The sequence below is a fragment of the Coenobita brevimanus genome, chromosome 100, assembly GCF_032717465.1.
Source record: "Coenobita brevimanus isolate Jiangsu-jjx chromosome 100, ASM3271746v2, whole genome shotgun sequence".
Lineage (NCBI taxonomy): Eukaryota > Metazoa > Arthropoda > Malacostraca > Decapoda > Coenobitidae > Coenobita > Coenobita brevimanus.
The window spans coordinates 61275867-61293736 of NC_137053.1; the positions used below are offsets into that span (position 1 = coordinate 61275867).

The 17870-nt window shown below is 40.1% G+C and overlaps 1 protein-coding gene across 1 annotated transcript in view; it reads left to right on the forward strand.

The window, feature by feature from the left end:
• Positions 1-6399: 6399 nt before the first annotated feature.
• Positions 6400-17870, forward strand: part of LOC145414557 (leucine-rich repeat-containing protein 40-like) — a 49949-nt gene continuing 38478 nt past the window's right edge. Inside the window, exon 1 of the mRNA XM_080284075.1 lies at positions 6400-6607. Within this exon, the coding sequence (XP_080140201.1) occupies positions 6472-6607 (136 nt within the window). The 5' untranslated portion in view covers positions 6400-6471. The remainder of the gene's footprint in view (positions 6608-17870) is intronic.

The following is a 17870-nucleotide window of genomic DNA, read 5'->3' on the forward strand; positions in this document are numbered from 1 at the left end:
CTGGGAATTAACGGGGGAGCGAGTTGAGTGGATGAAGCCTGTAGGTTGCGAAGAAACACATGACGAGAATTGAGATCCCTTTCTTAGATCCGGGAGCATCTCTGGGAGCGGTTTTGTCCGTCTGTCTCTCACTAACGACGCAGAGTGCTTTACTTTTTAGGGAAGTCACACCATACATCAGGCCATACCACCCTCTCACACCACAGTACACCACATCACCGTCCCACACTACACAATACCACACCAATCAAACGTCCCTAAAATCTCGCATTATACTCTTGTTCTTATTAAACCTGGTAATTCACGGATTAACTTTGACTGGTATAACTATAGGAAGAGCATTTTTTTTTTTTTTTTTTAACAGTTTGACCTGTGAGATGGAAATCAGGGTTCCTTGGGGCTTGAATGTTATGTGGATGATTAGGTGGCCCATTTCACAGGGTAGGTTATTAGGTTCCCCAGTTCTGTACTTTCTCTTACCTTGTGTCTGAATTGTACCGCACACCGTTGTTTGATGGGCAAGTGGGTTAAGATTATGATTTTAATAATGTCTGTCCTCTCTTGCCAGTACTGTAAAATATAGTAAAAATTTGAGGGAATATGGAAATTTATATAATGTGAAGCTACAGAACGTGGTGAATGTTTTTGGCGTATCCGATAGAGCCAGGATTCCGGGGGCTTGAATGATGAGTGAATGGAAGCGTGGCCCATTGGATTGGGCAATTTTGGGCTGTCTGGACATTGCTACTCCTCACCCTGCCCATGGGTGGGAAATGAGGTCCGGATGATGATGAAACAAGTGTAAGAAGAGTAAGATAAATGCACGTCCTTTTGCTTAAGTGATTAGCAAATATTCCCGTATATGTTGTTTGTATCTCTAATATATAATTTTTGTGCATAATTAAAGCGCCAGTGTCAAAGGCTATTGCATGCCATATTATGAAGAACTTAAACTGGTGAGGAAGAGGTGTTGGTGAGTCTCCTACGCTGAGATATATGGCTCAGTGCGTACCGTACCGTATGAAATTGGCTGTTCTGATATGTAGCCTAGATCTAAAAAACAAAAAGATAGAAGAGTAAAATAAAAAATAAAAAGTTTGATAAGCGTACGTGTCATGGCGTGACACTGTGCAGTACTAAAGTATGAATAAAATGAAAAAGGATGAGAAAATGTAGAAGTATGATGCGTACACACTTTTGGCAGTACAAACGAGCAAAAACAGAATGTGAGAGTATAATGCGTATATACATTCTTGGCAGTACTGACATGTAAAAAAAAAAAAAAAAAATAGCCTATGAGAGAATGTAAAGGTGTCATGCTTATACGTAGCACTGAGATGTAAATAAAGAAGTATGAGATTATAAAGGCGTAATGCACACCGGCTGTGCTGAAATAAAATCCCGGGTACAGTATAACTTTTGAGAATTATTCAGAGAAATCACTCTTCCCAGTTTCGTATGAAGAAAATTTGCAACGGGCGAAGTACAGTGAAAACCCTATCTCTACTAGGGCATGTGTCTGATGCATCGTAGGAGGATTGTCTCTCTGGTTCCTCTTCATCTGGTGGAACTGGGCCACTCACATCTTGAATACTAGCTAAGTCGTAGTTGCGTGAAAATCGATGAACCTTAGTTATGAGGTTGGAATGGCTCTCCTTGGTTACCAGTCTTATTTAATCCTACAGTCTGACGACACTTGGCCATCTGCTAAGCTGAAAATTGGTTACTGATCTGTCAAAAAAAAAAAAGTATAGTTTAATGTGTACCTGCTTAGTTTAAGAAAATGTAGACTCATGTCGTAGCAAAACAAATTAAAGTTGAACAGTGAAGAAGTATTTATAATGCGCACACACTTGGCAGTAAATAAAACTATAAAAGTTAGACAGAATATAGGAGTTTAATAATGTGACAGCCTATTCTGGGGTGAGGCCAATGTCAGGTCCAAGAAGACATGAAACGAAGATTGTGGTGATGTTTGGAAGTGCTAGGTTGGGTGAGGGGATAGCGGGAAGTGCTACGGTGGGGGTGGGGGTTATACTACCCTGGGCATAGGCTTCACAGCTCGTTCCCAAAGCCCAGTAGTCCTACATAATCATATACCTCCACATGTCACCATATCGGGGCTAACACCCGATTGGTCAGATGATCTTTCGGTAGATCTGTAAAATCTTTAATGAAATTACATATCCATAAACTGTTCCCTGCCCCTGCCGGGATTCGAGCCTGCAGGCCACCTCTCTGCCGATTTGGCCACTGCTTCCCCCCAAACGTCGTCCTCCTCGGCGGGGAATCGAACCCCGGTCTCCCTCGTGGATGCTAAACACCATACTACGGAGGGTTTCTTGAGTTACCGGGAAGGGTTGCGTGTGGGGGAAGTTAGTGGGAGAGGTTAAGTTGGGTTTGATTGATTGTTAGTGCTTGGTGTGGGGGTTACTGCGGAGTGCTAGGCTGAGTGAGAAGGCGAGGATTGTATACCTGAAAATCCTAGGTGAAGGAAGCTGCCTGAAAGTAATTGATAAGGTTGAATTAAGAAGTAATCTGCAGTGCTAGATAAGGTTAAATTAATGTTATGGTACCGAGAAGTGCTTAGCTGGATGAAAGAGGTTACCGAACAGTGTGGAGAAAGTTACCGGGAAGTGCTATGTGTTAGGGAAAATTACTGTAGATTGCTAGGAGATGGATGAAGTTACATTAAAGTGCTAGGCTGGGTGAGGGATTTATCTGTGTACCGGGAGGCGCCTGATAAATTTGAAGTTACCGGAAAACTGTAGAGGTTGGGACGTTACTGGTATGGGTCAGTTTAGGTTAAAAAAAAAAAAGAAAAAAAAAAGCGTTAAGTGATACAGGGGCAACTAGGAAGAAAAATCCATGAACTGCAGAGGAATGTGTGAATAGGAAAAGAGGAACATCAAGAAATGTGGAAGGGTAAAGTGTAAGAGTGCATGAGGGAGGAAGACTTGGATTGGCAGGAGGGAAAAGAGATATATAAGTTACTAGCCAAGTTATTTTATTTTTTTTTCGGCCACCCTGGATATAGCTACCCTGGAAATAGGCGTCTGGCAGTAGGGAGAGAGAGAGAGAGAGAGAGAGAGTTGCCGGGAAATTCTTGAACTGTGAAACCTATTAGAAGTTAGGGATTTTCCGCACCTGAATAAATGAGTTTGGTAGCAACGTAGCCTAACTTACTTTCCTTTTCACTACGAAAGGCCTTCCCAAAGCTGAGGAAAATCGTCCGGCTGTAGCAAGAATGAAAAAGGTCATCGTAGTGAAAGGTTTATTGGAGATTTTAACCCCTTCATTACGAGACCTGAAAGCCGAGGAAAAACGTCTGTCGGTCACAAGGAACAAATAGATATAGTAGTAGTAGCAGCAGCAGTAGTAGTAGTAGTAGTAGTAGTAGAGGAGGAGGAGAGAAAGAGAAGGGGGAGGGAAGAAACCGAAATTTGTTAATAGTACCGGTAACTGTTTTGTTATTGTAGGTTCAACAGGACGGTAGGGAAGGGAATACCGGGGTAGGGGTACCGGTAATACTGGTGGAGACGAGCATACCAGTAGGAGTTGTTTGAGGGGGAAAGAATACCGGGAACAGCGGTGGAGAAAGGGGAAGATGTGTTGGAGGAATGCTTTTGTTTACGTACCGGGCTGTGCTAGATGAGTGTTGTTTGTTGATGTGCTGGAGGACACGTGTGGGTACCGGGAATAGAGGTACCGGTAAGAGTGGCGAGGAGTGAGACAAGTGATTACCGGGAAGGGAGGTGGTGCAAGAAGTGGATACCGGGAAGAAGACAAGTGAAGAGGAAGAGCCAACTGCACACACACACACACACACACACACACACACACACACACACACACAAAACCATCTGGCACCGAGTCGTATTCTCGTTGGCACGGGGAGAATTTAGTTACACCTTTTCCATTAGCGACTTATTTTGCATATCACACATTAATATCAGCTGTATATGTAGTTTATGGCTATTTACATATTGCCTTAATTTGTATCGGTAACATACAAGAGGCTACTGAAATGTAACATCCGGAATAAATCGCCGAGAAAGATGTGCAACGGGAAAGCTAGTGAGAATGTGGTACTGAGGGCGAGAGGCCCCACTAACTAGAACTCTAACATCAATCAACCTTTGCATCTCTCTCTCTCTCTCTCTCTCTCTCTCTCTCTCTCTCTCATTTCTGACCCTATTTCAGCTGCGAGGATACTAACAGGCCTTTTGGACCGTGTTGTAGTGGTCGTAGGAGACTTCCTTTAACAAATCTTCCTAAACCAGTTCATTATATATATATATATATATATATATATATATATATATATAAACACCCTCAATTTTTTGCGTGGTTGTAAATGATGGGATGATAGTGATGGTTATTATTATTATTATTATTATTATTATTGATAACGTAAATATCATATACCGTATATCTTTATATGCAGTACTTCTATATTAAAAAGATTGATAAATACCATTCATGAATATACTGTACACCGCTATACTGCAGTATACAAAATAAATCGTCCCTTTGACTCCTACGAAGCCTCTTGAGCAGAACAAAAATCGTCTGCCCTTTGCCTGAGTTCATAACAGCAGTAAGGTTTGTATACCTTTGGTTTCTTGGATTTCCCTCAGCTAGCCAAAATATTCTGGTGTATGCCTGAATGAAATACCAGCAGTGAATCTATAATGACAAGTTAATCATAGTAGCTGTTCACCCACTAGCTGCAAGAAGTTTCGTGAGTGCTAAAATCGTCTGGTCTGGTTTCAGGAAGGAGCAAAGGGAGTTGACGCAGATAATGAGAGGAAAAAACTCGTTCCATCTTCCACAAAACCTGTATACACCGAGAACAAAGATTCCCCCCCCCCCCCTTTTTTTTTCCCCGCCATATTATTGTTGTTTGCTGAGATCACATTGGCAAGTTGTTTGTCAACGGGCTATAATATCATTTACCTAGATTTCCACACGCGGGGTTTGTGGGTTCTTGCGCAGCTTGCAGGCTGGGTCTTGAGGAGTCATTAAATATTTGCTGCTGACGTCTGGGGCTGCCCGGGAGTACTCTATATTTACACACTCCCTCACTTTTGTCATGAACGAGTATTATTAGAACATGAAAAAGATTCCGCCGTCGATGCTGCTGCTGTTGTTGTGAATGGCGTGATGTTATTTATGTAAGACCTGAAGTTACAAAAAGAATGGCAAATAAAATCGTCTGATAACCTTTAAAGACGTCCTTGGGCTGAAGGGATTATCTGAGGAACACACACACACACACACACACACACACACACACACACACACACACACACACACACACACACGGTGCCAACAAAAGAAATTATCGCGCACAAGAACAACTGAAACTGATTATTACATGTGATTGGGCTAAGAATTGATATTAAAGTATCGCGCGTCTGTATCTGTGGTGTATATATTATATACGTATATAATTAGCATGCATATATATTGGTGTACTTGTATGCATATAAATTGTTTGCATGTGTTTGCAAAGCACAGGTAAAAATGTCAGTTATTGTAAACAGCGGCAGATGGCAATTTACCCCCGTGTTGTGTTTACATGAACCTCGTGGTAGAGGAATGTTTTTGTTTACGTCACAGCCCAACCAATGAGAAACTGTTTCGACGTTCACCTCGGACCAATCACGGCCAACTTCTCTCTTGCCATGCGCTCACCAAGGTTTCCTTGTTCGAATCCACGTACAACACAGTGACTTCCTCCACAATACCTTATGAATTATTTTCATTAATTTTAAAATAATCTTTGGATGGTATATACAATCCATCCAAGTCTTGTGTTATCATGTACATTAGGAACTCTCAATCCTGTGTTGTAAAACTTGAGTCAGCATCTTTCAGTGATGGGAAAACATTATACGAACAGTGACTATGACGTCAGTGTTACGTAGAAGTCATTGTTGCAAAGTTGGTCAGTGTACGATGATCCTCGATTGTGCACGATATATTTTACGTTATTACTTGCACGCTGTACTCCAGACAGTTATGTACTTCAGTACGACCAATGACGTGATGCAAATGCAGAGTTTGTTTATCATCCGATGTTCCAAGCGTCCCTGCATTAATAATTTTAGTGATATTTGCAGTGCCATGGTTACGAGAGTAAACACCCATGAGCGATATATTGTAAATTATAATGTACTGAGCACAACTCAGAACTTCTTAATTAATATATGATGGCGAGACAAGTATGTCTCTTAGTGTTAATACGAAAGCTGAAGTTATTGAACAACGGTGTTCGTCAACTTGGCAAAATATGCGCGATATTTACCTGCCCTCCAGACGACAACACTGAGCGAGTTGCCATGCGCGGCGCCTTGTATAAAGCCTGCAACACCACGCACCCTGAAACCATAACTGAACGTACTAGATACATCGACGCACTTCAGTGTTGTTCTCTTCTCAGTGCAGTAAGGAAATCTCGTCAAGATGAAGCCCAAGTTTGGAAACGACTTGACCAATGTTATCCTTCGCCAATCTCAGGTTGTGCAGACCCGGATGGCAGGAAGGGCTGTCATCAAGGTGGTGAACAGATGTAATGACGCAAAAGAAAACAACAGTCTAAGTACGTATTTAGTGTTTTGTGTAGTTTACAGGTTATAGTGAATCTGTAGACGCCTAACTAACCAGTAGCATGTATGGTAAATTCACGTCTATCGAGAAGTTTATCTTCATGTTCTGTAGTTTATTCCCCATGTATTGAGCGAGGATTTCATTGTTAATTGCGTTGCTTTTAGTTATATGCTACTCATAATTTTTCCCCGATGGAATGCAGCCCTCGAAGTGGTGTAGGAGCGGTAAATGCTAGAGAACTGGATTGTTAATACAAAACTGCTGGCAAAGTTTGGATTTTTTTTCAAAGGTGATGCATGACCTAGTATGGTCTTCGTGGTAATGATGGTATAATGACTTTACATTAAATAGGCAATGTTTGAAAAATGCCTCATGACGGACAATGCACTGCGGTATTGAAGTTCAAATTATGACGGCTGACAAGTGGATTGCTTTGAATAGGCTACATGAAGACAAAGGTTGAATAGAGAGCAGTTGTCTCCCCCTCTGGACCAAATTACACCGATTAGAAACGATAAAGTATGTGACAGGTAAAATAAAAAATTCAGGTGTTTATTCCAGTGTGTGAGAGATGGAAGGAATGGTGAAACATTGATCATAAGTGGTATGTGGTAGTATCCTGGCGCAGCACAGAACAAAGCCCATGTTCAATACTCTCAGCTGACTCGACTGGGACTTTGGCTCACTGGCAACTCTCGAAGTGTTGCCAACTGGATATATGCACGTTTCTGAGAAGTCTTATTAAATATTACGTAGTGTTCATTGTAAACAAAATTCTGTTGGAGCGTTCGTAGTTATTGTTAGGATAAAAACCACTTACAAGCCTAAATGGGAACTTTATTTGTTACGGTAGATATTCAGACATTTATAGCCTTACCCTTCACTTCGGTATTTAGTGTAGGCTCTACCTTTGGTACTTAAGATTGTTATAATTTAACTGATGAAACATGTCCGACGGTTGCATTCTCATTTTCCCCTCGTAACTGCGTAGTCTGACTGCAATTAAATCTCGTAAAAAGTGAGTGTGTTTTTGTGGGGTTGGCAGCCCTGGGCCGTGCACAGCTGAGTGCTCGTCGTCACAACAGACGGGGTGGCGCTGCGGGCATGTGACGTAACATTACATAACTCGCTCGAATTGTTCCCACCCTACCGCAAAAACCGCAGATTCTCTTAATGAATATAATGAGATACACTGGGCTAGTTTTTTGTCTGGATTTTCTTGATTGTATTTCAGTGTGTGTATAGAATAAGGTAAATCGCCAGGTGCCAAAAAGTTAATAAATGATTCTGTTACGCTTCATTGTATAAGCTTCAGAAATAATGCGCGATTGTTTCAAATTACGGTTCATATAGTTTTGCCATGGGATGTAAACAGGTTCCTCTTCCCTTTTCCTACTTCCCAATAATATTCCTCTCCCAAGCGAAGCGTAGTAGTAAATAGGTTCCCCCCATCTTTTCCTACGTCAAGTTTCCTCTCTCCCAGGCAGCCCGTTCTCCGGAACCTACGAAATTAACAGTCCCAGGGACTTGTCATTAAAGAAGAAAGTATGTCCGCGTGCATTAGTGTGGGGCGGAAGGGAGGGGAAAAAGTAGGTTGTGGTTGACCGTGAGACATTAGCTACATTTTTAGTTTTACGCCATTTACTACTTTTACACCATGTAGGGCTTACAGATTTACTTTTGTCACCATTTGCAGATTTAGTTTTCATTAATCATATACACGATTTTCACCATGTGTTCAGTATTCATGTACAGTTTTATGCCATCCACTCATTAGCAGCTCTGAACCATTTAGTATTACACCATATACATATTTAGTTTCCTACCAATTACAGTTTTACACAAACCACATTTACAGTCTGATACTGTAAACATTTATTTTACACCATTTACACATTTTCACATTTTTTACCCTATACACATTTACAAGTTACTATGCAGAGTCGTCCTGTATACCATCGAGTTTCGTTGTTTATACATTTTTACCATATACAGTTTTACAATAGTTTCACCATCATTTCCACAGCTTTAATTGCACACTTACACAATTTTACACCCCCAGACGACACGGGACACAGAAGTAGGTTGTAATATGTGCTGAATATGAGACCGTCGTTAGCCAAGAGGGAGAGCCGAAGGTGAAAGTGATGTTTATAGCCTGGTGTCGAATTGTTCAGGGGCCGTCACGACATGCATGGAGCTAGAAGAATGGTAGCTTATAGTTTTTGATGTTTTGACTTATTTGTGTTTGTTACTTTTTGGGATTTTAGTTATGTCTAAATATGTACTCTTTTGTGAATAGTAGGGGGAATTAATGATCTTTAGCTGTATTTTAATACTTTCACTGCCATGACAATTTCCAATTTTGAATCAGACTACCACCAGGCTATTTTATCCAACAATCTTATTAAATTTTTTATGCATGGGTTTATTAAAGCTATATTTAACCCTCCCCCCAGCTAGAAATATGCCTCCTAAACAAAATAATATCGTCTGAAGGCAGCGAGAATAAACTGAAATCTACGTAATCGAAGTGACTAGGTTAACTCTGGGTCGGAAGTTAATATCGAAATCATATAATGCCAGATCATTTTAATTCTGCCGCATATAAGAATTGAGTGTGTTTATATAGGATTAGTCACAAGCTTTACAAATTGTATATAAAGTTTTGTAACCGGACGTATCTTGATTCACAAAATCGAGTTAAATCTCGAGAACAACACAAAATTGTACTTCAGGGAATTGGATCAGAATTGCTTGTTTATTTTGATAAGTTCATATGTTTAAAGGATCTTATTCTATTTTTCTGGGCAAGTGTCGGCCCCCCCCCTCTCTCACACACACACACACACACACACACACACACACACACACACACACAGGAGGAGTGTCGTAACTCTGTGGGTAGGGAGAGTGACCAGGTTCTTGTCATTTACAGGCGGGAGTGGGTGCTGGTGTGAGACTCCTTGGTGACAATAATTAACTCTTTCACCCCGAGGACGTCTTGGGTTATATTCCTGCTGCTTCCAGACGATTTTTATTTCTGAGTGGGCCTCAGGAGACTTCGTAGCGCCTCTTCCTTATCGATTTATTTTGGATATAACACCTCTGCATTTTCGTTCGTGGCACTACTCATGTTATCAACACATTCTGCATTAATAACATAAAAGGGCATTGAAGTGTAATGTGCAGAATAAATCGCTAAAGATGAGGCTTTAGGAAACTTCCAAACCCACTTAGAATGAGTCATTGAGGTGTGTGTGTGTGTGTGTGTGTATATATATATATATATATATATATATATATATATATATATATATATATATATATATTGCACAGATCACTGGTGCAGTGTGTTATACTTTTTGTGTTCAACTGGTTTGAGCAACGTGTTTCTTGATTTAACATTTGTCAGTGATGTTGAAGGTTGTGTGACTGGCAGGAATGCTTGCTTCACTTGTATAATGTTTCTTTAATAATAATGATAATAATAAATTTGGTCTATAAATTAACGCATGAATACAATCGCAGTGCGTAAGGTTGAATGGAAGTCACGCATTGTTCCGACCATGAGGATGTAAAACGTTTGTTTGTGGCATATGTAGGAGTGTTTATATTTGATGCTAGCCGAGAAATTTCCTAATGGCATTGATATAGTTGTTTGTGGGTGTGTTTTGAGCAACGTTGAATTTACCTTTGGCCAAGTCATATAATGTTTTTGCCTCAAGAAAGCGTGGTGTGTGTGTGTGTGTGTGTGTGTGTGTGTGTGTGTGTGTGTGTGTGTGTGTGGAGAGGGAGAGAATGACGTATCCTGCCTGGTCACGGTAGAGGCTCCTTGATTTATGAATGGCAGCCACAAATTGACGTTAGGGTGGGGGAGGGGGATGAAACGCCTTTATCATGAACAACCATACAACATATTAACGCGGAACTTGTACATGAAATTGCTACAGGAGAGATGGTATGAACGCTATAAAAAATACGGTTTTATTATCTTCCAACGCATCACCGCCTGTCGTAACGTAACGCAGTAATTACCAGCTCCGTAGTGTATTGTAATCTAGCGCTGTTATTTATGTTGAGGCAGGACGGGTGTGGGATTCTGAAGGACATTTTTTTCCCTTTTCCCCTCCTCTCTCCCCCTTCGTGCTGGTTGGCGACGCTCTACCTTTTATTTAAGCTACTTTTGACGGTACGAGCTAGGTTACTAAAATTATAATCCCCTTGAATCTGGTTTTGGCTTTTTATTAGGTTATTCTTACTTCCTCTGTCGATTTTACTCAGCTTAAGGGAGAGCTTTTGTAATGACGGGGTGAAAAGTTCGAAAAGTTCCTCATGGGCTACGTAAAATAGTCTCAAGTGGCAAGAATAAAACTATAAAAAGATGTCACCGAATAGAAGTGAAGGGGTTAAAAGGCATGCTCAGCTCTGCCTTACTTGCACGTTCACTTTCTCAACTTCGTGTTTTATGGGTCGTGTCCTACGGCCATTTGTTGCCCCAGCAAATATCACCACGTGTGTATATGACGTAACAATTAGCCCTTTACCTCACCGTTGAGAAGCACTGGAGTGGCAGACAATGCCCTTGTGCCAATACTTAGCTATCACCTGGTAACCGTGGATTGTTGTTCATTATTATAAGGTATATATAGTTATGTTCACAAGAAAAAAAAATAGTCCTGTACTTGCATTAACGTAATGTTGTACTGTCAGAAATTGTTTTGCGTGCGTGCGTGTGTGTATACTGCGGCATAGTGCGTCATATTCTCACTCCTGTACACTGCACTAACACTGTTCTAGCAGAGATGGAGTGTAGTGTGTGTCTTTGTCAATAGTGCTGGTCATGGAAGAGTCGGCTGCTTCATTTTTGGGCCATGGCAACACTGCGGTACCCGTGCGTGGAACCACCAAGGCTGCCGCTCGCTTCGATATGGCTATTGTTTCCTTTAAAAAAAAAAAAAAAAAAAAAAATGTTGGTACATAGGGCTAACAATTATGGAAAAATGATGGAGAAGGGAGAGTGATGGAGCTAAGAGGAAGGGAAGGAGTGTTAAGTAGACACACTTCATGTAAGTACGTTATAGTCAGAGCGGCACTCATGATGTTTTGTGATAAGTAATGAATTTGTATTAGTAATTAAGTAAAGTATAAAAGCAAACAGTAATAAGCTCAGGAACAAAGAACAAAAGTTGTGAAAGACGCGTAACGTATGAAAGTAAAAATAAACAGTTTCACAGTTTTGAAATCATAGTGTGTAGTATATTTAATGGAATAATCTGAATGTAAAGTAGCTTAAAATAATAATGTGAAAGGCTTGCATGAGGATGGGTGTGTACAGTTATTTTGCGGTTGGGTAGTGTTGCATGCGTGTTCATTCAGAGATCCGGGAGGAGGGAGTAAGGGGTGAGGTTGTTGGAAATAGTTGTGCCTGAGAGAAAACGTGGTGGGACACAGACACACACACACACACACACACACACACACACACACACACACACACACACACACACACTCTCTCTCTCTCTCTCTCTCTCTCTCTCTCTCTCTCTCTCTCTCCAGTACTTTGTAGTGGCTGAATAGAGAAATGGTGTCTAATGTAGAATAATAAACTTCTTACCACTATTTAACAGGGAAGCATTATGACTGCATTCTCACCTCTCCCGCTCCCTCCATCCACCCCTTGCACCCTCCCACTCCCAAGGAGACAGTTTGTACTCGAAAATATATCCGATTAACGCCCGCATTCCTTTCTACTCTATAGCACCATATTTCAGTACGAGTGGGACACCTGAAAAATTAGTCAGGAAGGTTGCTAGGTTTGTGTTAACAGGTGACAGTCTGGCGTCACGCCACTTTCCCTTAAAAAATCAAAATTTCCAAACCCTAGTATTTTTTTTTTTTTTTTACTGTTTCTCTGCTTATGTAGATTTGTTTAAGATGTATTGGGTGAATTTCGGAGCCTATATTCAGCTGATAATTCAGTTTTTTAGCGGGAACAATGAAGTGACTCATTTTGGAGGTTTAAAAGTTGATTGTGCGGCGCGCGTTCCGTTAATCTGTGAGGTGTACACAGCAACACGCAGCTGACTGGAGTCGGGTCAGGGAGTTCAAGGCCGCATGGGGAGGGTTAACCTGGCGTCACTTATTAACACGTTCATCCGAAGATCTGCACCAATAATTTTCGAATGCGTGGATCATGTGCTTGCGAATATCCGCACAGAGTATTTCGAAACTTACTGTGAGTACTGTCCATTATGTTGAGCTGGCAGGTCCCATTATCAGTACAAAATCCTTCAAGAGTGCCTCAGTACCAGCAGATATGTATATAAAAGTACTTGAATATTCTCTAAAGTACTGAAACTATGCGGTACTCAGGACTAGGCTGTTGCAAGGAATAGTTGGATAGTTTTAAGGAGAGCATAAACAGTAGTGACTTATTACAATAGTGACTAAATACTATTGATGGTTACGCAGTTCTTAAATTAGACTTAGAACTGCCACCTCTTCATCTTAAATGCTTTGCTGTGGAAAGGATGAACAGCCATTGAACTGTGGGATAGTAATTACAAGCGTAGTTAAATTTCTGCCAAGTTAAGGTGGATAAATAGTAGTGTGATAATGCAGTGGTGTGAGAAGAGGAAAAATAAACCACGAAGCAGGAAACAGAAGGACCGATATTGACAGGAATGTGGTTTGGGATGAAATGAAAGACGAAAGGTGAGATAGGATAAGGTATAGATGTGAGAGGAGGGAAAACAGTCATTATTTAGCAATACCTATAGACAGGAATGAGGATGGAATGAAAAACAGAGGACGAAACAGGATATTGTTTAAATGACAACAGTTGATTAGTAGCGAAGAAAGGATAAATAACGTTTTCGGTCTACATAAATTGATAAGTATAAAGAAAAGGGACGTGTGAATGAAGGAAAGGACGTAGGACTTTGACGTAGACAGTTGATCAGGTGAGCAAAAGGAACGTGTGGACTTCGTGTATAAAGGTATTAAAGAAAATGGAATAAATTTAGACAAACAGATAATTATAAGTGAACCTGACAAAGATTCAGACGATTGATAAATGGAAAGGAAGCCTGGGTTGAGTAGATAAACGGATGAATAAATAAAAGATGTATACTGACTGAATTAGCTGTGTGGACAAACGGAAGTATAATAAAAGCAAACAATACTGAGTGAATTAGCGGCGTGTGGCTGGAGGTTAGGAGGGGAGACTTTGTGAAACCCTGCAAGACACGTCAAAGCTCCGTCAAGGCTAGCTAGAAGGCCCTGCTAACGTTACACCATCTTGACCACGCTTTCACACTACCGTATACCCGTCACTCCATTCCTACTTCATGCTGTTGACGTCTGTATCATTGCATTCTTGTTTTGTAATATATCAGACTAGAATGACGTTCAAAGTACCGTAATAATAGTAAACATTATAATTCAGTTTTGTAGATATTTAATAATGTTAAAAAGTAGCAGATACCACGCAAAAAAAAAAAAAAAAAAAGTTGCTGTTACGAAAATAGCCACCCCTTACCTTGAAACCATAACACTAGCAAACTTTGAAGAGAACTGTTTCGTTGGCGGTGAAATCCATTTAGCCTCTTTAATCAGATTACGTAGTGTCATTTTTGCTAACTTCAGACGGGTTTAGTTAATTCAGGAGACCAATCTGACTGGACAAGTTAGATGCAGCCTTTAGTAATCGAGTAACTGCTAATGGCCTGCTTTTAATGAAGTAAAATCGACTGGTAGCAGCCATATTGTAATTTAAAATGTCGGTAGATTGAAGATTAGAGACTATGAGAGAAAGTTTGGTAAGTAGAATCCATTTAAAGAGAATTATTTGATTGGCGTGTTACCTTCATTCCCTACCTTGGAATAACTAAGAATGAGAGTTATCAGTATTATTAGTCTTGCTAGCTAATCAAGAGAATTGTTTGATTGTCGAGTAGAGTAAATGTAAAAAGTTTCATTTGCGTGTGACCTTGATTCTCGCTTGACCGCCCATAATTGAGTCTACCTGTATGATTCACTGAGAGAGAGAGAGAGAGAGAGAGAATCCATTTAAAGAGAGAACTGTTTAATTGACTCGTTACCTTGACTCTCGCTTGACCACCCATCAGTATTAGGAGAGAGAGAGAGAGCCTGTCTGAATCACCACGTCATAAATATTAGTCCAGCTAACGATATCAAGGTTCCCACTTTAGCCTGACTGATCCCTCCCCCCTCGCCTTGTTAGTGGAATTGTATTACTAATGACGCTACAGTAAGTTTTATTGTATGTAGGGATTTTAAACTTTGATTTTCTGCTTAGGGGATTTGTATTACTAAGGGAGTGAAACTTTTTAGTTTTGAAGCCTAAGTTAAATTTGATGCCGAGAAAGATGAGGTAAAGTTTTTAGGGTTTGGAAGTCTGCGTTAAAATTGTTGCTGAGAGAGAGAGAGAGAGAGAGAGAGAGAGAGAGAGAGAGATAAGATAAGCTTTTTAGTTTCGAAGTCTGGTATAAATTTGCTGCTGAGAGAGAGAGAGAGAGAGAGAGAGAGAGAGAGAGAGACGAGAGAGAAAGAATCAATAGTTACTATTTTGTGATTGAAATATTGTTGCATATTTAAAGCACCAGATCGTCAACATTGCGATTTTGTATCTAGTGTTTAATGTACTTTATTAGCGTTTATTTTTTTTAGCATTGCATATGTTATAAAATTTTTCAGTTGCCAGATATTCAGCGAGGTAATATTTAAGGCTTTCGAATTTATTTTTTGTATTTCATTTTTTATTTTGCCACATTGAGCTGCCAAATCATCACAACTTTTAAATTTAGCTCGTCATAGCACTCGCCGCCTCTCTCATGACCCAAATTGACGTAATGGCGCAGTTTAGCAGTGAAGCCGTCAGGAAGTAGAGCAGTGTGAGAGCAGCGTGTGTGTTGTTGAGTAAGCTGAGCGTAAGATGAGAGGAGCAGCAGCGTAGCGGAGAGTTACGCAATCAGACAGCATGGTGGAGGAATTGCTCTGACTCACACGCAAACACAATCTCTCTCTCTCTCTCTCTCTCTCTCTCTCTCTCTCTCTCTCTCTCTCTCTCTCACACACACATTGTAGGAGTCAGTAAATAGGTTGTGTAAAAGAAGTAAATATATTCAGTAGATTGAGAAATAAACAGTTATTATAAGTTAACATTAAAAACAGTCTTTATGTACCGTCTATTTATTGCAACAGAAGGATGAATAACGACTTGCAAAACACTGTCAGTTTCTTAATCTTTAATTGCATACGTAACTTGCAATTATTGGTTTTGGAAAGCGTTAATTATTTTGCATTGTTTGAAGGATCGGAAACTGCCATTACTTGTGCAACACTTGACCATAACTAAGAGGTAAAAACATAGATATAGGTAGGTAGGTAGGTAGATAGATTGTGTAGGGAAGTAGACCAGAAATAGATACCATTTAGAGGAATTCGATACTATATATAATGGCCTAATACTAATAAGAATCCTTATAGGTGTGGGCTATATATGTAGTAGGAAGTATAAAAAGTGGATTGTATATGTATCGGAGATCGTGTTCTTCTCATTTCCCCCGTAGCCTAATGTGTCCTACAGTGAAAGCTACACATATAAGCGGTACGAGTTAGTTTTACACTGAAAATGGTGCCGGTATGTACTGCACTATATCCCCTCTTGTGTGTGTGTGTGTGTGTTTTATGCCTTGTGGTGGCTTGGAGACGTTGTTAATGAATTTCTAAGATATATTTAGCAAACGGGAGAGAGGCTGGTGATCATACGTTGGTACAGAGAGGCTTGGAAGAGTTTGTCACAACCATCTGAATGATCTCTTGAAGCAAAAGATGGATTGATGAGTACTATATGTGTTACAGTGGTTATTCTTCTTCTTTTTATTATTATTGAGAAAAATTAAGAAATTATGTATGCTACTCTTGCTTGTGGAAAAAAATTATCCATACATACATTTGTCGCGATTTCGGCAACTTAGATTTTTTTCAAAAGATTATCCCAAACTGAACTGTGAATATGGATGAGTAAAGATAAATGAGAGGAGTGGTGGTGGGGTGGTGGAGGGAAGGCAAGCATAGCGAGGTGGGCTTCCCGGTTGCCCTTTGTGCTGGTGTCAACAAGGTCACATACACACACACCACGTAGCCCTCACTTGACACCACGTAACCGCTTCCTAACACCATGTAACCGCCTCCTAACACCACGTAACCGCCTCCTGACACCGCATAGACTATATTATACCTGATATTCAGTTACCTTTTAATGCCTGATTTTTGCCACCTAACATACGGGAAGTGATCATTTGAGTTATATTTGTTACTTAAACGTATACTTGACACCTGACACGACAGCCAACACCTGACACCACACCACACAATCGTTATATATTATCTTTTTGCTCCGTAGTCCTTGATATGATTGTTGGGACTCTAAATAACCTTAAGAACACTGTGCGTGCTTATATTATCATCTGTCATAGGCAAAAGAATAAGGATATAGTATTCACGCGTCTAAATACGTAGCCTACATTCAGAATAATCGTGTGTGTGTGTGTGTGTGTGTGTGTGTGTGTGTGTGTGTGTGGCGACAGATGTTGGACGTAACTTACACTTTCCCCTTCAGTTACGCTCTACAGTATTTTTACACGTATTAATCTCAACAAGGATATGCAAGTATTGAAACCATGAAAAGTCTTGTCTTGAGGGAATAAATAAACATCGAATCATATATGAACACTACTGATAAATACTAAGCAGCTGTTGAAAATAATAATTAATCCGTATGTTATGAAACTGGCATTTGAATATTTATAAATCTTACTAAACAGCGTATAGTCAAGGTAAACTCGTAATATAAAAAATACGATAGTTTTTGTGCGATTCTCTCGGATATTGATTTTTACCAGTACTTTTCAGTTTCTTTTCCCTTTTTTGTACATTTCCAGCTAAATGTCAGGATATCAGTCCTCTGTATAATATCATTCTTTGTCACCTTTTTTTCTTCATAAATTTTTGACTGGTCGTGGGTCATGTGGGTTTTAGAATTATTACCAACAACTTGCTACCTGAAGTGCTCACAAAATTGACGAAGTTCTCACAATAGTTGGCGCCAAAAGTCTGTTCCTGAGAGTTGCGTGATGTGAGGTTAAGTGGATGCTTGTGGAAATGTAAGATAATCACCGGTACTTAAGAATATGCAGAGAAAGCGACCTGTAAGACGTCATTTTTTG